The 20743-nt window shown below is 49.3% G+C and overlaps 5 protein-coding genes across 5 annotated transcripts; 3 read left to right on the top strand and 2 right to left on the bottom strand.

The window, feature by feature from the left end:
* Positions 1-146: 146 nt before the first annotated feature.
* Aud_002593 (GTPase-activating protein) lies at positions 147-1120 on the top strand (the record flags this gene model as incomplete). Its single annotated transcript, XM_043287558.1, has 3 exons — positions 147-359; positions 393-750; positions 801-1120. 3 exons carry the CDS (start codon positions 147-149, stop codon positions 1118-1120), a joined length of 891 nt encoding a protein of 296 aa, XP_043143493.1.
* Positions 1121-1869: 749 nt separating this feature from the next.
* Positions 1870-2694, bottom strand: Aud_002592 (germin family protein; the record flags this gene model as incomplete). The annotated part of the gene is made up of 3 exons (XM_043287557.1): positions 1870-2297; positions 2353-2495; positions 2555-2694. 3 exons carry the CDS (start codon positions 2692-2694, stop codon positions 1870-1872), a joined length of 711 nt encoding a protein of 236 aa, XP_043143492.1.
* Positions 2695-3425: 731 nt separating this feature from the next.
* On the top strand, positions 3426-4904 carry Aud_002591 (putative secretory lipase; the record flags this gene model as incomplete). The annotated part of the gene is made up of 1 exon (XM_043287556.1): positions 3426-4904. One exon carries the CDS (start codon positions 3426-3428, stop codon positions 4902-4904), a length of 1479 nt encoding a protein of 492 aa, XP_043143491.1.
* A 383-nt stretch (positions 4905-5287) lies between these two features.
* On the bottom strand, positions 5288-16652 carry Aud_002590 (type I iterative polyketide synthase; the record flags this gene model as incomplete). Its single annotated transcript, XM_043287555.1, has 12 exons — positions 5288-6910; positions 6969-7190; positions 9798-12098; positions 12168-13796; positions 13845-13926; positions 13983-14101; positions 14165-14188; positions 14243-14824; positions 14895-15248; positions 15298-15711; positions 15907-16255; positions 16336-16652. 12 exons carry the CDS (start codon positions 16650-16652, stop codon positions 5288-5290), a joined length of 8016 nt encoding a protein of 2671 aa, XP_043143490.1.
* An 818-nt stretch (positions 16653-17470) lies between these two features.
* On the top strand, positions 17471-18750 carry Aud_002589 (uncharacterized protein; the record flags this gene model as incomplete). The annotated part of the gene is made up of 3 exons (XM_043287554.1): positions 17471-17478; positions 17567-17933; positions 17980-18750. 3 exons carry the CDS (start codon positions 17471-17473, stop codon positions 18748-18750), a joined length of 1146 nt encoding a protein of 381 aa, XP_043143489.1.
* Between the last annotated feature and the right edge of the window lie 1993 nt (positions 18751-20743).

Raw genomic sequence — 20743 nt, 5'->3', positions numbered from 1 at the left:
TCCGTTCTTTACGCGGCATCTCAATCACTTCAATCACTTTGCATGGCTCTCGGCTTTTGGTATGGAGGTAATTTATTCGGAAGACACGAATATTCCATGTGGGTAGATGACAATTCCCGGAACAGGCCATATTAGTTCTAACCCTTATGTTCAGGTTTCAATTCTTCCTGTGTTTCAGCACAATCATCTTCGGGGCGCAGTCCGCAGGGACCATCTTCAGCTTTGCACCGGATATTGCCAAAGCCAGGCACGCTGCTGCTAGTCTCAAGGCTCTCTTCGACCGGACGCCGGATGTCGATAGCTGGAGCCATGATGGCGAGATGGTCCAGAGTATAGAAGGCCATGTCGAGTTCAGAAACGTGTACTTCAGGTAGCCGACGCGACCAAACCAGCTCGTTCTGCGAGGTCTCAATCTGCACGTCAAGCCCGGGCAGTACGTTGCGTTCGTCGGAGCTAGTGGATGTGGCAAATCCACTGCAATTGTCCTCTTGGAGAGATTCTACGATCCAGTCCTCGGCGGTGTCTATGTCGACGGCAAGGAAATCTCGTCATTCAACATCAACAATTATCGCTCCCATCTCGCACTTGTCAACCAAGAGCCAACGCTCTACCAAGGTACCATCCGTGAGAATATTATGCTGGGTACGGACCGAGATGACGTTTCGGAAGACGAAATGGTGCTATGCTGCAAGAACGCAAACATCTACGATTTCATCATCAGTCTGCCGAACGGTTTCGATACCCTCGTTGGTAGTAAGGCAGCATGCTGTCAGGTGGCCAGAAGCAACGTCTTGCAATAGCTAGAGCATTGCTCCGCAACCCCAGAATCCTTTTGCTGGATGAGGCCACTTACGCTCTCGATTCAGAGTCTGAAAAACTCGTGCAAGCCGCTCTGGATACCGCAGCTCAAGGCCGCACGACGATCGCGGTGGCGCATCGTCTCAGTACGGTGCAAAAGGCAGACATGATCTATGTCTTCAACCGAGGCCGCATCATCGAGTGTGGAACTCATTCTGAGCTGATGCAGAAGCGATCGGCTTACTTTGAGCTTGTCAGCTTGCAGAATTTGGGCGAAATGAGAATCTTCTACCTGGGGATCCTAAGAGTTCGGCGGTTCTGAGAAAACGTCCGGTCGGATAATGACTATCAAATTGATGCTTTTTCTTTTCTTTTCTTCTCTCGGCCGTGCGGTTTGAAATGGAACAACTACAGCAAATCTACGAAGAACCATTTGCCCAAATGATGTTACAAAGTGCTTGTATCTCATCCCCGAAGATCCTTAAAAGTCAATAACCCCGGAAGATAACCAACTGCTGTCGATGAAATCAAGGAAACAATATAGCTGGTGAAATACGTATTTGCAGAGATTGAAGGGCATCTCTGAATAACCATAATCGAATATAGACTAGGTCCTTGAGCCGGTGGGGGGAGAGTGACTTTTGTATGACCATAGCCACCCTGCAACATGGAGGCGACGCTTGGGAGGATCTGAGCATGACACATTTGTTAAGGAATGACCGTGACTACATACTTGTTTGCATACTTGACGGGTGAGGATTGGTTCTCCGCTGGGACTTGTTAGGTAATTTGGCTGTAATACACTATTATGCTGCTCTTCCTCTACTCTTTCTATCAGTATAATAATGCATATATGAATATTACGATTCTAGTGCAGACTAAAACGCAGAATTGCCCGTAGAGAGCCTTTGTAGAATATGAAATACGATCCCGTGCAATGAGGCAACCCCTTATAATAAGCCAAGTCAAAACTGTCGGGTAGCCTGGCTGCGTCCAAGTAGGAAGCAACTGCTGGCTAAGGGGTCTTCAGCACTGAATATCACCTCAGGATATATACAGCACCGAACTGGTTCAAGCCTGGCGCTTCTGCTTACCACACTTGGTCAAACATTCCTCAACCTTGATGGCCATGGCCGCAGGAATAGCATGCCGGACCTTCTCAATATCCTCACCGGCGATGGTCTCCCCAAATGTGGCAGCAATTACATCATCACTGAGCGAAAATGTCTGTGCAGCGACAAGACCCACGGCAAACTCATCCGAGGTAAAGGCTGCGGTGAAATTGGCAGGCTCACAGTCTGGGTTCACTTGCGTGTGAAACGACCCAGCCGGGAAAATGGTCACCATGCCAGGGCCGAGCTCTGCACGGATGACTCGTTGGTGGCCTTCAGAGTCAAGGACGCCCGCCTCAGGTACCATTTCAGACAACACGCGCCCCGAGGTAATGGCGAAGAGCTCAGTTGCACGAGGATGGAGGTGCAGGAAGCTCATGCTGCATGCTATTGAGATGGATTAGCGTAGCTCAAGAAGTAAAGCCATTCTGGTCAAGAATACCTGGCAATTGCGAGATACTGAAGGATACACCAGTGCCGACTAGGGCGGGAAAATTCTGGCTGGTGGCAACCGGAAACGAGGTTCCAGCGAAATTGAAGACAAAATCTTCATCCTTTGGGAGGAGCTTGTAACGTTCGATGGCGCTAAATAATCAATCAGATCATTTTGTTCTGCATCATTGAGTCCATGTTGAGGTACTTACGTGTCTGCAAGTCGCAGCTGAGCTGTCAAGCTAAGTTCCGATGCCGAGCGCTTCGTTGTCAGTTGAGGTGCTGTCCTCGCCAAAGGGACTAAGGCGAGCATCACCGCGAGGACGGAGTGTAGGGGAAAGTCAGGAAGCATGATGGCTGTTGGAGTTGGGTATTGAGAGGATGTCTTGTTGTTGTGAGTAACAGAGGATGATGGTTTGTTGTTTAGGAGGCAATGAGGGTCCTTATATATGTACCGACATATGGCTCTTTTCGTTCCAGCACATCATATCCGAAGGATGAATTCCAAATGGTATCCTTCAGCCTAGCTCGTTTACTGCGTATGCGCATCAGAGTCCCAAGCAAATTTCCTATACGCACAGCTCAGCCCCCTTCCTTAGCCCTCAATCGGATGGCCTGCGCCAAGAATGACTGTCAGCACGCGGATATTGGCTGGTCTCGTACTGTTGCCGTATCAGGGCTTTGATTAGATGCGGCTTGGGCGTATTAGTAATACGCCGTGGCGCTCAGCCCTGTCCCAGCGCGCATCCCCACAACGGAGTGTGTCATGGCTTGTAGTTGTATGCACTAGCACTGGCATCGTTTACGACAATCGCTTACGACAGCGTAATTCCTTCTAGAAGACATGGCGGATCTGGGCTATAGGACGGTGCTTTGTAATTTTACTACCTTGCTTGACATTGCTGCAGCAAGACCTGACGTGAGCTTCGTCGATCTCTGCGAGAACAATCTGTCTGGTGATGACGGGTTCGAATATAAAAGGTACAGACAGCAATGAGGATGTCCATTTTCAACGTCAACAAATTCTCTTGAAAACTATCAAAGATCTGAACGCATCCCTTGACGGCAACCACCAACGTTACGATGTTTACATACATCCAATACGTCGCTATCCTGGTGCTCGGAGTTAGATTGGTCACGAGTCAAGCTATTTCAGCTGCAGCGACACAGTCGACCGGATGGAATGCGAGTTTCGAGCTCAGCCCGAAACAGCTCAAGTTGGCCAACCTGACAAGCGACCAGGGCGCCATCATCAACACTATCACCAATTTTGACCTGTCTCAGCTTGCCAATGGTGGAGCTCATCAGGATGACTTCTACAATGTCCAGGGCCTGCCCAAGGACCAATGGCCCACAGAGCCTGGGAAGACAATCAAGCTCCAGGAGTTTACGGATCCGTCACCATTCTCCATCCCCGCAAAGACGGCCATGTCCCGTATCATCTATAGCACGACAAATGCAAATGGTACTCTGATCCCTGCTTCCGCCTATATCCTTTGGCCGTTCCAGCCAAAAGTTCTCCAACGCAAAAACCACAACGCTGGGTTACCCGCACCTGTTGTGCTATGGACACATGGAACCTCGGGCTTCTATGCCAATGGAGCTCCCTCGACACACCGTGGCCTTTTCTACGCGGACATTGTACCTTTCGCGCTGGCCGAGGCTGGATACGCTGTTGTTGCCCCAGATTATGCCGGCCTCGGCGTGGACGTCTCTTGGGATGGAAGTCACGTTCCGCACCAGTACTTTGTTCGCGAAGCTGGTGCTCACGATGCTTTGAACGCTTTGAGAGCAGCTCGGGAATCCTTTTCCAAGCACCTTTCCAGCGATTATGTGGTCATGGGCCACAGCCAGGGCGGCTCGGTTGCCTGGGGCTTGTCTGAAATTCTCGGGCGGAACGATACCGATTTTGAGAATATCGGGAAGGGTTATCGCGGCGCGGTTCTCGCTGCTCCGCCAACTGAGACGCTATCGTTTACCTCTGCAGGGTTTCTAGCGTGGATTGCGAAGGATCTTAACCAGATCTACCCGTCTTTCAACCTGAGCGACTGGTTCACTCCTCTTGGTGTGAGTAGAATAGAACTTCTCAATGAGATTGAAGGATCCCAAATGGTTACATTTGCTATGTTCAGTCCTGAAGAGGCGATCTTGCAGCCTGGTTGGCACGAGACTTGGTATGCAAAAGCTTTCGAGCAACTCACGAACCCTGGAAAGCGGCCCTTCAAAGGACCGATTCTTCTCGTTCAGGGGACAGCAGACCCCATAGTGCCATACAACACGACAAAAGCTACAGCGCAAGAGACATGTAAGAGCTATCCTGGGGATCTGGAACTTTTGACTGTACCCCAGGGAAGTCATTTTGCCGCCATCAACGCGGCGAAGCAGACCTGGTTGCGGTGGATTGAGGATCGATTCGAGAACCGACCGGTGGACAAGCGTGGTTGCACCGAGTCCAAGTTGGATAGCCTCTTGCCTCTTGAGTACTATCAGGTTCTTTTAAATTCTCTTCCGCTATGGGCTGGGGAGTCACAATGGTCTTATGAACTACCGACTGCATTGTGATTTTGAACTGGGGAAGAGAGGGAAATGAAGCGTGAATTGAGTTTGTCAGCCATAAAATTCCTTAGCCGGGCCCATTTGATGTTTGTATTGTTAATAGGTTCACTCATTCCTGCGAATCAACATTCCCTGGGATAGACAAAGTACACTGAGGCCAGTTCTATATCACATACTCTCCTACTAGGATGCTCCAAATATGGGGCTGTTGGCCTAGAGTCATATAATACGCTTATAATACGCCATGCTGCAACCCTCGTCCAAAACTGTAAACCCTATGTTCATGTTGGACTTTGTCGATACTCAAAACTTCAAACACGCTGCGCATGAGTAGTGATGAGATGGCTTAATAGTCTGGCATAAAATGATTATTTCAAGAACTATCAGTGCTAGACACTGGGAGTGAGCTCCCGCTTAACTAAGTACATGGTCTCGGGCCACCACGTTTGTCCAATATCTGCTGACTGGCTCGGCAGATCCTGAGTCTTCATTAATGATACAACCTGGCCAAGCTCCCACTCTCCAATATCACTAATCCACCAGACGCCATCCAACAACATAACAAGGACCAGCCAATGGGCAAAGATGTCCATTGCTAGTAAATGTGTCGCGTCGAGCAGCGGCACCTCCGTGCCAGGTGAGTCTCGTGTCATCCAATTCTCAGCTCTCGCCTCCGCGGAGGGGGAATCAAGCACTGACTGGACGAGATTAAGATACTCAGCAGGTGCTTTGTTCAGAAAAGACATGATGATCCGTCGGAGTACCTGCGGCGACTCCATCGAAGTGACACTGATCATGTATCTTGCCACCCATGGTGAGACTCCAGATAATTCCCCACATGATATTGGCTGATATTTTGGTGGCTCGACGCTTGTGCTACCTTCTCTTGTGGATAGAGCTGCGCATGCACATCTCTCAAGTACAGATACAGTTTCCAAGCATGCCTGTAGCTGCTGGTAGTCGGCTGCAAAAAGCTCTGACCTTTTCAAAAGAGCGGTTGTCAATTCAGCTCTCCTGCAAAGACTCTCAAGAGCTCGATTAAATGTTGATGCGACTAGAGGCAGAAATACGCGCTTCGTGTTCTCGGATGGACCATCCTCTGGTGATAAGCCATCTGAGCTACAAAAACCCGGGTTCGGTAATTTTGATCGTGCAACTGGGATCGGGCTGGAGTTGGCGGTACCAATTTCATCTGCTGCGGCCACAAGACCGTTGAGAATTGCAGTAGACGCAGTATGGGCAGCGCGTGTGAACGAGATCCATTGTGAGTGTTGCGGAAGCACCTCATTTGGTAGCCTGTGCCTACACTTTTTTGCAGCGGCTGCCAAGTGCACTCGGATGGAGTGGCTAGCAGAGGCGTACAAGACCATCAATGCTGCGTTTGCAAGAACGTGATCGTACGAATCCGAGTTCTGCATGGTCGCTTGTATGTGCCGGAGGGAAGCCTGGTGATGGCGCTCCGCAAGCGCAAGTAGATTTCGAATATCCATTAGGCTCTGGGGGTCCGGAAGCGCTTGGGCTCGTTTAGCTATATCGTGCGACTTGCATGCTGCTGCCAGGGCTAACAAGGATGACATGACCACATCGGAGCTAAAAGCGAGATTTGGCACCCCTACCGAAAGAGCGTAGAGATCGAGATCGTCGACAGGTATAGTTCGGCTGGTGTGCGTGAGGTAGTGGCTCAAGAGACCGAGTTCTATCGTATCAAGAGTACCAGGAGTATGCCTATCGAAGGGGGGTCTTTCTTCATCCGTACTCAGACTTGAAAAGGAAGCACGTTGTCCACCAGACAAAGGACTGGAAACCGAGGACTGATCACTCAGAAGTGCTAAGGGCGACACAGAGTTTGGGACTGCAGTACTGGGAATTGTGGGGGAAACAGGCAAACTGGGGACAGGGAGTTGAGCCGATCCCTGCTCCTTTGACAAGTTGCCATCACTGGAAGGGTTCTGGTACCGACATGTATACATGCGCTTGGTACATCTGGAGCAGCTCGGTCTCAACTCATCGCACTGGGCAATATGATCAGAACACTGCGTGTAGAGTCATCAAGATGGAGAAACGACCCACCTTCTTCCGCTGTTGTTTACATCTGAGGCAACCGTTCCTAGATTTCTCGTGTGTTTTCCGGAGTCTGAATCTGGTCTCATGCAGTTCCAGGAGCGTCGTATCGCCAGCCATATTGTCGACGCGGCTAGAGTTCGCGATCGGCACAAAGGGAGAATTGGGCCGTATTAACCAAGGTGTCTCAGAGCTCGTCTTCCATGTCTGTCGAGAAACACTTGGGCGCAACTGCCGGAATTAGTCTTGGGGTCCCATCCTGGAGTCTTTTTTATGAGGCTGAAAGTGCATCAGCCCCACGAATGATGACACTCTCGTGCAGAATCAGCACTAAAGTATTTAGGTTATTCGTGGGAGGCGCTATCCGCCTTCAGCTATTCCAAATCATGTCCTAACTTAGGACTAGCTTATTCTGACAGCCGTTGACATTGGTTGAGTCGGCGTCATTGTTCTCCGCTTTTTAGTCAGTATAGTCCGGTGGCGGATCCAACATCCCAAAATATCATCTTACCTATCATCATCTTGTTACGGAGTAGTTAGTACGAATGGTATCCATCTATCTCCTCTATATGGCTCTTCCGAACTAGTGTTCGAATGGACACGACCTCTTGCTAGGGCCAATTACCCTCTCACTTATTCTTCCTGACCTGCCCCGAAGGGGTACAGCGAACTCTCACCCGTTTCGGTGGTTAAACAAGAAGATTCCTTTCTGCCCGAGACGGTATCCATCCTTCATCATCGTCCGCCAAAGGAATACATAAGGCCATGGCACATGGTTTTACTGCTGGGCTCTATCTCGTTACACCCTTTTGCCATTTACAACGCCGCCAAGAATATTAGGCGTTTTACTTGTCATTATAGTGGTTGGCTCCTAAACATTCTCTTGTCACTCTGTATTTCCCGCTGGGGCCACGAAATGAAGCACACTGACAACATTTCCTGATCAATCGCGACTGGTCAACTCGATGGGATCTAGTCGTGTATTACCTAGACGTTTCAGGTCATAATGACGGTGACACAGCTCTTATATTATAATTAATCGCCATTCTAGAATAACGGCCGCCTTTCCACTTATAATGCGACCTTGTGTGTCAGTCCCCAGAACGGCTGAGCTCTTTGATCAGACCGAGTCCAGCTGCATTCTCTCGCACTGAGTAGGCCTTCATTATCCCATGCACGCAGGCCTTGATGTGGCGCTGCTGTCCGTCCTCCGGAACAGGTACGATTGCGCCAACCTCGTCTTCCGCCCGCATAGTCGGGGTCGTACACATCGCCTGGTTTGAACTGCACGAGTTGATAGCGCGTTCTTTTGTGAGGGTAGCAGCTCGCACGTAGGGTGATGGCATGACGGAATAGTGTCCGCGTTTGGTGCTTAAGGTGATCGCTCACGTCTTCTGAATGAAGTAAAGGTGCCGTTATATTGAAGAACCCAAATTGTATATGTTCGGTGACGTCCAACTTTTGATCTGTTAGGAGTGGAACAGCGTCAATGACGATGATCTCTCTCAGAGTGAAACCCCAGCGACCCAATACCTCTTGTATCCATGCCAGTGTAGGCAAGTTTTGAATCATGTGGTCCCATGGGAGATAGTCCCAGCCACTTGGATTGAGTAGAAGAATCACCAGGAAATTTAAAACTCCACACAACAATGTGATGTAGTTGGACAGGCCTTCTCCATCCCAGCCTTCTCTTTCCCATATCTCTCTCGCCTCTTGAAAGAAGGGATCGTCTGGGGTAATTCGATGTAATTATCGCTGTGTTTGTAGGCTCGGGAGGAAGTAATCTTGCAAGAAAACTACTGGTTTCGATGTCTCAGTGCATTAAGAAGCTCGTCAAATGGGTTGCCAGCTTGTGGTGGGTTTGAGCCCCCAAGAAGGTTTCCTCTCGAAGAGAAAGGGTCTCAAGAGACCTTCCTAGAGCATCCTCCGGTGACTCAGTGGCAAGTGCCATTATATCGTAGGTAGAGATACAATTGGATCAATGTGAGTAAACGGAGATTGAACTGGAGTAGTAATGTGAGTGCCGTGAGGGTGAGTATAGATCTGGGTAGGGAACACAAATGCTTATATAGTGCGTGAGTACTGCAAACGGTTCGACGATTGCAGTCTGGTCCTCTATGGAAACTAGGCCCTTCCCAAGTCGTGTTCGTGCCTTAGGTTACAGTACACAAAAGATTGGGGGCTAGAGCGATGGTTGCAGTACGCCGATAGCAAAAAATGGATGTTTTCAACGCTCACCGTTCCGCAAGCACTTCTCAGACACTTCAATGTTGTGGATGAAAGCCCCAAAAGGAGAAGGGACACTTTTTGCAGCAAATACCCAGTCTACACAGGAAGCCTCCGAAAGTTCCTGATGAAGTTGTCAAACTTTGATTCAATCCAGACTTTTCGATGAAACCGTCCATCTCACCTTTCCCAAGGGCGGATGGAAAGACATCGATATGCTTTTCCGCCAACAAGGGCAGAGGTGATGGACTGCCTGAGAAGCGCCTGGAAAGCACTCTTGAAGCATGCTCATAAAGAGGGCCGACCAGGATAATACTGGAAGGTGTTTCTGGCATGTGAGACTTGTAATCGTAGTTCACGAGATTCAATCGATTAGAGTTTCCATCGATGATATAATGGCCCAATTATTAATGCAGTATAATATATGGAATGTCCAAGCGGAAACAGGTGCATTTCTGCAGGTTACACAGCATACTACTCATGCCCCCAAAAAAGTTCCCAATAGAGCGGGCTCATTTGTAAGAAGAGAGGGCTCTGCATATTATGTCTGAACAAACTTGTACCTACTGACAGTCAGTATCCGGGCAACAGGGGAAGATTGCATGAACATACATTGGGCGACTCCATCATTGAGAAGTGATTGCCACTAACGGGTGTAACAGCTATTCTGGCACGCGGTAGCAGCTCTTCCCAACCAGACGGACAAAAATCGGTCCGATTTTCGAGAATCCAGCGCTGGATCGAACCATCTGGTTGAGCTTCATTAGCTCGACTTGCGGATGTCGGGGAAACACCGTCTTTAGCACAGACGATAACTGTATGCAGAAGCTCTTCAGATTGCATAAAGCTCTTGGGCTTGTAGCGTGACAACTGGTTGACCGTCTTGTTAAAATTCCTCATGACACGCCGACGCTGGTCGTCGTTTTTCAGCTTTGTAGAAGGCAAAACCCCGACAGCCTCCAGATGATCAATAAAGCTTGTCGGCATCGGAGGAATAACCGCAGGGCACGGCGCATCAAGCAGTATTAAGAGGCGAATCTCTTGGCCAGTGGCATGAAGTTGCTTTGCGGCCTCAAACGCAAGCACCCCCCCTACTGACCAGCCTCCGAGATAATAAGGCCCTGCAGGCTGCTCCTTTCTAACCGTCTCGAGGTACTTCCGTACTAAATCTTCAATCCCACAGGTGCAACTGTCGGGATCGTTGATAAATGGACACACCAATCCGTAGACCTCGAATGCTGGATGAAGATCGCCAAGTTTTACATACGCTCCTGGGGACCCAGACCCATCTGGAAACAGGAACAACCTCAACGGTCGACGAGGCTTATGGCCAGCTTGGATGGGGATAAGCTTGGCAACATTCAAGGCCGGTGAGCTTTCCGCTGTGTTCGTGTTACTTCTGTCCCTGGCTATGCCCTCTGCTTCCACCACACTAGGGCCAGTCAAAGCTCGTGTAACATCGCCCATGGTCCTATGCTTATGAAAGAAATCAAGCGGGAGGTCAAGTCCCACCGCGCGCAGTTTGCCCACAACTGTAAGTATCATCAGTGAATCTATGCCGAGATCACCCAGCTCTACATCAGAATCGAGGCCACTCTCGTGGATACCACTTTCTTCAACGATGGTTGATATGATCAGACTCATAGCATCGCGACGATCGCCGTCCGTTGGACATGGCAGAGACTGGTCGAGCGTATCAGTTGATGGTGTAATGGGCGTTCTCTCTTCTAAAGAGTCTGTCTGGTCGTCTGAATTGCTCGGGGTGAACGAAATATGTACTCCCGAATTAGACGCCAAATTCATGAGCTGGCCGATAGTAGTGCATTCCATCATCTTACTATTGGAAAACTCCACTCCAAAGGAGTCCATCAAATTGGATGCCAGCGTCGAACACGCGAGGTAATCCATGCCAAGTTCACTGAGACTGTCGTCAGGACGAATTTCAGTCTCCGGTATACCAAGCACGTCTGCTATCAGATGCTTGAATTTGATGGTGTTCCAGCTGGAGCCAGGGGCTGGTATGGCTTTCGACGCCTCCGGGATGATTTCTGGATTTGGTCCATAAGGCGCTGAGACCTGCTTATCTGCTGGTGTGCAAGTAGCTTTCGGTAGGAGGATGTCTAGTACAGACCTGGGGATGCGTTGAAATTGCAGGCCCTCCACGACACCCGCAACCTCTCCCTCATGCAGGATCCAGACATCACCACTCACAACTGATTTCTCCACGTGGCACATCTTAACATACGTCCGATAGGCCGTGTCAGGAGTCAATGGCATGCGGAACCACATGCTTTCCCAGCCGTGGGAGATATACACGATCTCTTGCGTGTTAATAGTGTCGTTTGCGTTCATCACAAAACCCGATATATGGCAAAGGGAGTCGATCCAGTACGGACTGCACACAAACCCCTCATCGCACTTCCGGCGGTCCAGTCGAACCATAGCAGACGCTTCCAGGGATTGGCTTGCGAAGAGAATTCCCTCCATCCTCCGGTAGTTCGCCGTGTAGTCAACGAGACTCTGGAACAATCTGTAGGCCAGACCATTGGAGAGCTTACTGGCTTTCCCTTGGTTCACCAGAGCCTCTAGTTCACACATACGGCTTTGAACGAGATGTAGGCTCCGAGTCCAGCGTTGAGACGACTTATTGTCAAGGCCGTACTCCACAGTGCAGGTTGCATGGGTTGTTCGTTTCTCTTCGCGTTCCGAAGTCGATTCGTACGTAACTCTTATCGCCTTTTTCTCGGCGTTATGGCGAGCGTGAATTCTTAGAACCCTATTTTCTCCCTTAGGCATAATGATTAGAGGCTGGGTGACAGCCATATCCATAACACGACAAACGTAGTCATCACTAGAACCAACATCACCAATGGCGTGTTGAGCAACACTCAAGGCCATGTCAGCGTAGACGGACTAATCGTAGTTTATCAGCATCCAAATCTCGTTCGGTTATACAAGGGCAAGGGGGGAAACAACACTTACAGAGGGACAGAGGGCACATCTATTGACGCGATGGCCACAGAGGGCTGTGTGCAACTGCGTATCCCAGAGGTCGGTTTCGTACGTAATATCTTCCTCCAACGAAGAGAGACCTTCCCGCTTAACCACTCGATGAACTGATGAGGTCAATCTCTGTTGCCTCGTGTCTTCTTCCGGGGGTAAAATTGTGGAGGGTGGATCGCCCTTTCTCAGTGACCAGTCATTGCGATAGTCAATCCAGTAGTTCTTGTTATCGAATGCATATGACGGAAGATGAAGGAGAGAATAGCCCGGCTCAAACTCACGATAGAACGCGGCCCAGTCAATGTTGAATCCGCATTCATGCAATCGGCATAGACTGGTGGCCGCCACGTCCCATGGGCTTTTTGTTCTCTCTAATGTGGATACGCAGGCTGCTACTGATTCGCTTCCGAGCGTAGCACGGACCATGCTGATGCATACTGGATGGGGCCCCAGTTCCAGAAACACGCTTGATACGTTCAATGTGCCTTCTTCTCGAGCTGCCTCCAACGCTGTTGAGAATTGGACTGCCCGTCGAGAGTGCCGAATCAGATAAGAAACATCAATCTTGTCAGTAACTTTAAGCGGCCGTCCGTTGACGGTGCTGATGATAGGTATTTGAACAGGCTTCATGTGAACTTTCTTTGCAATCTGCTCAAAACCCTCAAGGATTGGGTCGATCTGGGAGGAGTGGAATGCGTAATGGAGCGGAAGCCGCTTACAGCGAATGTTCGCTGAGGACAGAGCATCCTCTAACAGACCAATAGCTTCATTTTCACCGGAGAACACTGTCTCCTGGGGACTGTTGAGACATGCAACCTCCACACGCCCAGTACATCCGTCCGGCAACCGCGGGATTCGCGAGGGCGATTCTGCCACAGCTAGCATCGAATGGGTGTTCTTCTTGCACTTCTCCTCCATCAGCGTTGCCCGATGGCCGGCTAAAAAGATAGCGTCAGCCACCGAGAGCACCCCGGCAATATGCAGTGCCGCATATTCACCTAGGCTATGGCCGACCACCATCGCAGGTTGCACCCCCCATGACCACCACAGCCGGGCCAAAGCCACTTGGATACAGAACAGGCCAACTTGTACTTGGACTGTTGAAAGCGAATCAAGTTCACCCGAGCTTCCATCGATCAGTGGCATGAAGCTGGGAAAGCCTTGACGTCTGGCTATGGAATCAAAATAGCCCAGATCCGCTCGAAACTGGCCAGAATCGGTGTATAGCGCACGAGCGATCCCTGGGTAAGCAGGGCCCTGACCTGTAAAAACAAATACAGCACGCCCCTGGTGCTCCCGCTTGGGGCGGAAGATATTTGAAGGCGAGGCCATTTTGCTTTCCAGAGCTGCTCGGACGTGATCGACTGACCTTGCTGCGACAGCAACTCGGAAGCGGTGATGCTGGCGACGGACCGTAGTAGTGTATGCTAAGTCACACAGCCGGGTACTAGGGTTGCTGGACAGATATTCAAGCAGTCGTTCGGTATTCTTTCTTAGCGCAGACTCGGTGTGGCCGGAGACAGCCACCGCATGAAGCGTGAATGGACCGGTGGTCGAACGGATAACTTGTGACGGTGGCTCTTCAATCAAAACAGTCGTATTTCCTCCCTGATAGCGTTAGTCTTACAGCCAAACTGACATAAGGATACCCCTTACAGCCGCGCTGAAGTTGTTCACAAGGACCTTTCTCGGTTTACCTGATTTGGGAAACTCAACGCTTGCCTTGGGGATCCGAACCCTGGTTGTAAACTTGGTTATTTTGAGGCAGAGAGACGAAAAGCAACTCGTACTCACCCTATTGTATCCAAGTCGGGAAAAGTCCTGTTAACTTCATTTTTGATACCGACATGGGGTGGAATGCATGCCTTCTCAAACATCAAGATAGCTTTAATCAAGGCTGATACTCCAGACGACTAAATCCCCAAATCAGCCACATTGCTGTTTGTGATTTAGGGAGAGTCAGCATGATAACTCACAGCTTCACCATGCCCAATATTTGCCTGTATGTCATGTTACTACTTTGATGATCACCACTATTGAATCATAGCATGTACCTTGAGCGACCCCACATACAGTGGGTTCTTTTTTCTTTGTTGGGAGAGCCTTTCCGGTGCGAGAACCTTCAAGACCGATGTCATTTCCACACCGTCCCCTGCCTGTGTTCCCGTACCATGCATTTCAACATATGATACGTCGAGCGGGTCTGTATTAGTTCGATGCAGGATATCATCATACAATGCGGCCTGTGCCCCAGCATGCGGCCGAGTAATGCTTATTGAATCGGTAGAATGGTTTGTCGCAGCGCCCAAAATCACCGCCAGGACATTGTCGCGATCCAGTTGCGCATCATTAAGGCGTTTAATAACCACAGTGCCGATTCCATCGGCTCGGCAATAACCGTCTGCATCATTGTCAAATGTCTTACAGGGGCCGGACTTGGACAGAAAATGCCCACGGCTCAATCCGGAGTAAAGATCAGGAGAGGTGAGGATGCTTAAGCCTCCTGCAACGGCGGTGTCACACTCTCTGCTCCACAGGGAGGAACATGCCAACTGAATGGCAGCAAGACCAGAAGAACAAGCAGTGTCTATGCTGTAGCTGGGACCTCCAAATTTAAAATGGTAGTTTATGCGGCCCTGAGAAGAGGAAAAGTTAGCAAGCCAAAGGTTGTCTCTCATTTTCAGGGCTCCACAAAAGCTAACCCACCGGACCGAAGGCGCGGATCCCCCCCGTAATGAAATGAGTGCCAATGTCTTGTGCAGAGTTCGTGTCTCGGTAATCGTCGCTAGTCTGGCCATAGAATGTGCCCACACGGCTGAGCCTTGTCGACTCAGTCCGGTTCGGGACAAATCCGGCCATCTCCAGGGCCTCATACGCCGTTACCAGCGCCAGGCGCTGCATAGGATCTGTTTGCATAGCCTCGCGCGGGGACATATTGAACATCCGAGGATCAAAGTGTCCTGGATTGTTAAGAAAGCAGCCGTAAGGTGTTGAAGCAGTGTTTTTAGCCTGTTCCGTTGCATCTACGTGGGTCTTAACGTCGAACCGGTCATGCGGAATCTGCAACGCATCAACAGTGTCCTGGAGTAATGGACCAGACTTCACCAACAGTCTTATGCATATCCAAGCCCGCCTCAAGCACCCTCCACAATTCCTCCACACTCTCGGCCCCAGGGAATCGCCCAGACATACCCACAATTGCAAGCGGAACTGAGGACGATGCCGCGTGCTTTTCCGGAATTCGTGATCGCTCCAGGGGTGGTGGCAAGTTTCTAATGGCAGTCTTGACATGCGTCATCGTCTCAAGCATGGAGACGGTGCGATCGTACGCGGCAGAGGGTGGCAGCAAAGTAACTTGGATGTTTGCAATGTCCATCTTTTCCACAGTAGATACAAACTGCGTGATGACCCGATCAAGGCGGAGAGGTGCACACAGAGTGTCATTTATCGCAATGCGGAAGAGTTCCAGCGCGTTCAATGAACCCAATAGCTCGCCCGTACTAGGCGAAATGACCATTCTGCACTGTAAGAACCCTGTCAAATATCCAGCGTCTATATTACATCTTTGCAGAAAACTGGAAAGGTCCACTGGATGATGAATATGTGGAGCGTGGTAAGCTGCGTATATTGGTAGGCATCTATGTTTCAGCTTTGTTTGCTCCCGAGCTAAGTAGCCTTGAAACACCCTTAATGCTGGCGGGGGACCACTTATGGATACTCCGTTGGGTGTTACGGCGCTGAGGAAACAAATGCTGCAAAGATTGCCTTTATCCTGGGTTTTGCCGGCGTAATCCTCCATAAGAGCAATAGCCTCGGCCTCGCTGAGGTCCGCGATGACCATGGACCAACTCTCCGGCGTTTCGCCCTGGTCATAAACCATGCAACTTGCAAAGTCCGCCTGCATACCAACATCAAAGCAAAGAATTGCCGTTGGCACAGCCAACGCCTGAAGGTCTTCAAGGTTGGAGGAGGCTGCGTATGCTGCTGTAACTAGGCCTCCCGTACAAAGTCCAACTACCGAGCCATTTTGATCATCTTCTAGGAAATGGGGATATTGTTCGAGAACGCTAAGTAGTTCGAATGACGGAATTGTGAGTGGCCGGTCAAGGACATACATCTTCTTTCATATAATAACGTAGGAACGTACCTGAAAAGTTGTAAAAGCTGTGCAGCGCATACTACTACGCTGCCGATAGCAGAATGGCATGCGCCATTGTTGTCAAGGTAGATGCGGACAAGATCTCGTAAATTCCGAAATTTGGGAAACTGCCATCGCCTCTGGGCAGGGATTCGGTTCACATATGTTCGCAAGGCCTCACTCACACTGTCGACGAATTCTGTTTGTAAACGGCTCGAAGGAGTATTGTGCGCCAGCCCCGACAGTATCGACGGGCCACTACCGGCCTGGTCTCCAAAAATAGTGAAGTTAACACTTCCCAAGGGACATACAGACATGGTACCCATGATCTTCGGATGTCTAAATGGTTTATGAAACTGAAAACCGAAGTTGACCTCACCTCTCGACGTTAAACCAGGGAGCGGCCAACGTTAAAGCGGATTTACTTATATTTGACCGTACCTTCTTGGCATAACCGGTGAGAACTTTCGTCTTCCATATTCCGTGACACTACTGAAGCTTATTATTGATAGGGCTGATGGGGAGTCCCAGTATGCAACGTGAATGGGGGCTTTGGACGTCGCCTTCGCCCTTACATCACAATATTGGATGGATATGTCACCTAGGCAGCAAGGTCATGGGATGAGCTGAATGGTTCGGCATGCCCTGCAATGATACACCGCCCTGGCAAGGGGCGTCTCTACAACGCCTGCAAGGGTCTGAAAAACTCTCTGGATTGTTGCCCTTGCGTCTATGATCCGTTGTCTTCAGTCGGGTCTTGAAAGAATGCATAGCCATCAAGTCAATTTTTAAGCAAGCTGAGCCGCTTATCTGACTACTACACGCTCTCTTCGCCCGCTACCAGGAACACACCAGCAAAACAAGGCCATGCCTATCCTGATTCCATTCGCGATAATGCCATATTCCCCAGTACTATTCCCAGCGGCTCTATCTCTACTAATATTTGTATGTGGTCCATGATAACTTGCCCCAGCTCATCTCACAAATTCCTAACCGACATCTCAGTTCCTGCTTCGAAGAGCCGCGTCCTCTGCCGTGCGGGCCATCCCAGGACCCTGGATAACAAACTGGACGGACCTCCCTCTCCAACTTCATTGGTTAACTGGGAGGAGAGCCAAGTATGTCCACTCTCTACATCAGAAATATGGTACGGTATGACCTTTTCCCCTGTAGGTTTGATTACTAGGACTACTTTAGCTGATGTGACTTCACACACTGTATGCCCCATTGTCCGTTTAAGTCCTGGCGAGGTCGCTGTGTCGGATATCAGCGCAGCTCGAGAGATTCATCGAGTGGGCGGGAAGTATTTGAAATCGCCATGGTATCAGACACTCACGGCCAAGGGAGTTCACAACCTTTTTAACACAAACGATCCACAATTCCATGGGCGTCACCGGCGTCTTCTTTCTATGCCAATGTCTGATACCTCGCTCCGCGTGGTGGAACCGTTGGTCGATTCAAGGATCCAGTTCACTATTCAGCGTATGAAAGGTGACATGGAACGAGCAGGCGTTGTTAATGTCCATAAATGGTGGATCCTCATGACAAGCGACATTATCGGTGAGTTGAGCTTTGGGGAATCACTTGGCTTACTAGAGATTGGAAAGGTAGGGTCAGCTTACTTTGAAAAAGGCGAGTCTGACTGCGGTACAGGAAAGTCAATTCATCACTGATCTCAAGGCTATCGGTATGATGGAAGGCCTAAATACCACTTTCCCTTCTCTTGTAAAGCTGGCCAGTATCTTCCCTCTCCCTTTCATTCCAAATGTGGTATCTGGTGGCCACCGAATGGTGCAGTACGCCAATGAAGCCATTACTCGCTACAAGAAACAGCTTGTCACCAATGCCGAAAACCCGAAAGTGTCGCTTTTTACCAGGCTCTACAACGAAACTGCAGACGGGCTAACCGACGCCGAGATTAGAGACGAAGCTCTCAGCTATATCATCGCAGGAAGCGATACGACTGCCACCTCCCTGACATATCTCGTGTGGGCTGTTTGTCGTAATCCCAATATTAAGACAGCCTTGCTGGAGGAAGTGAACTCTCTTCCCGCCGACTTCAATGACCAAGACACTCGCCAACTGTCGTACTTGGGCCAAGTTATCAATGAGACACTCCGTCTGTATGCAGCAGCACCATCTGCGCTACCCCGGGTGGTGCCATCTGGGGGTAGAATGCTTGCTGGCCACTTTGTCCCAGAAGGGATCACTGTCAGCACTCAGGCTTACTCTCTACACCGAGATCCAACGATATTCCCAGAACCAGATAGGCAAGTCCACATCCCGTTACAAACTGTATTGCTCTTGGTCAGACCCCGACTTACTTTGCTTAGGTTTAATCCATCTCGCTGGGAAAACGCAACAAAGATGATGAAAGATGCGTTTATGCCATTTGGTGGAGGATCTCGCAGTAAGTCCAGATAACCGGTCTGAGGCGCATCTTCGGTTCCTACTTACATAATTTAACTAATCGACGGACCAGTCTGCATCGGCTTACACCTGGCCCTACGGGAGATTCGTCTAGCAACTTGTTATTTCTTCCGCGCATTCCCGCATGCAGAAGTATCCGATGAGAATAGCACTGACACAGATATGGATCAAGTAATATACTTTTTGATGGCACCAAAAGGGAAACGGTGCCTCATAAGATGTCTAGGGCCGTCCTAAAATTGTGGGTTGTCCAGCGTTGGAGCGTGTCGAGGTTGGGTGCAAATGTTCTTGTTCAGGCTGATCTCGCCTGCTTTGCTCTGTGATTCTAAACACCCCTCTTTGACCTTGGAGTTCTACTTCCAACATGATAGGAATAAAAAAAAAAAAAAAAAGGAAGAAGAATCATAGGAGGTTGCTACTAGGGTGATCATCTAATAACAACTCTTCTGTTTCCTTCTCTCACTTATCTGCATCTAACCATCCATAAGACCTAATTAATTAATACCATCATAAAACATTTATTTCTCAATCTTAAGTTTATAATACCTAGCCCAGTATTCATCTGTCGCTCACCAGTCACCTCTAATATTGCAGTTATCATCTTCTTTTCTCATCACTCTTATAATCATTTCTCAGCTATGCAGTGTGTTCAGAGCCTCCAGCCCATCACGCGCCCAATATTCAGTTCGCGGACGGCTGCCATTGCAGTGGTAGTACTAACTTGACCACTATCAACAACAGTAACAAGGCACAATGCAACATCCGAACTATATGTTGACGAAGTGACTGATGTATTAATTATTAGCTCTGGAGCTAGCACCCTTACAGCCAGCCTGCAAGAAATAAAACTTAGCCTACACAACATTATTATTAAGAAAGAAGAAATAGTTAATTAGGGGCGCCTTAACTATATCAGGTGGAGGGCTGTAGATTCCCTATAACCCTGTTTGTAGGGCGGCTGGGATCTACGACTTAGAAGAAAAAGCCATATTATACTTCAAACAAGCTGTTGGAGAGGTTAGTCCAGCTTTATCTATTAAGAAAAGGAAAGCCTACATCACTAATAGACCCACGATGGTTGAATTTCTTTAACAACAAGGGTTCTAATTCCACTTTGCTAGAGGCTATCCTGACTATTACCTAGCCATGCTAGACGAAATGGGCCAGGGCGGCGGTCAAACCATAGAAACTAAGCCTTTAATGCGACAATACGTGCTCAAACTCCGCTTGGGCATGTGTACTTGCCTTTCTGTCCTACAAGGCCGGTGCAAAGCAAACTGCGTACATACAGTTGCCAGTTATCTTTGTAAGTGCCAGCCGGACATCCAATGTTGCCGAAGAAAAAAGCCACGAAGTCAATAACAACGCCACGAAAAAGTGGATTTTTATCATACAGTATGCAAGTCAGAGGTCATATAGAAAGGGCATAGGTTAGGAATTGCCCGTCTCGAGGAAATCAGGCAGTGTGGACTACATGCCCGGATTCTGTGCTAGACCTTTAACATGGAAATATGACATCTGACGTCTGAGGTTCTTGACTGGTTGCAGGTAACGCATGGGTGCCCAACAAAGCAATATAGCGTGGTCTACACCGCAAGTTGAGAGTGTCAAAGGGGTTACTAAAGAAGCTGAACGAGGATCGTACCTCATGCAAGGGGGACTCATACAATGAAGTTTATTCTTCAAGGAATCTACGGGGTGTCTTTCACCTCAGATTACCATCTGCAAGAAAGGGCATATCGGTCGAGGACCAAGTAACCATATAATATCGAGCGGTTAGCGTTTACTGTATGCTATGGCAGCAGCTATGCTTCAGGCAGAAACCGAGAAATTGTCACCGGGTCTTCCGATTGCAAAATTGCAAACAATAGACCTCGGACAATTGCAGAATGGGGTAGAGAGGAGGCTAATCCAGGTGAACTGTATGAAAACCACCAGTAGTTCTCATAACCACGAAGTGCAGCCACGTATATGGCCCGCTACGCTG

The sequence above is a fragment of the Aspergillus udagawae genome (assembly GCF_001078395.1).
Source record: "Aspergillus udagawae IFM 46973 DNA, scaffold_2, whole genome shotgun sequence".
Classification (NCBI taxonomy): Eukaryota; Fungi; Ascomycota; class Eurotiomycetes; order Eurotiales; family Aspergillaceae; genus Aspergillus; species Aspergillus udagawae.
This window is presented reverse-complemented; position numbering and strand designations above follow the sequence as displayed.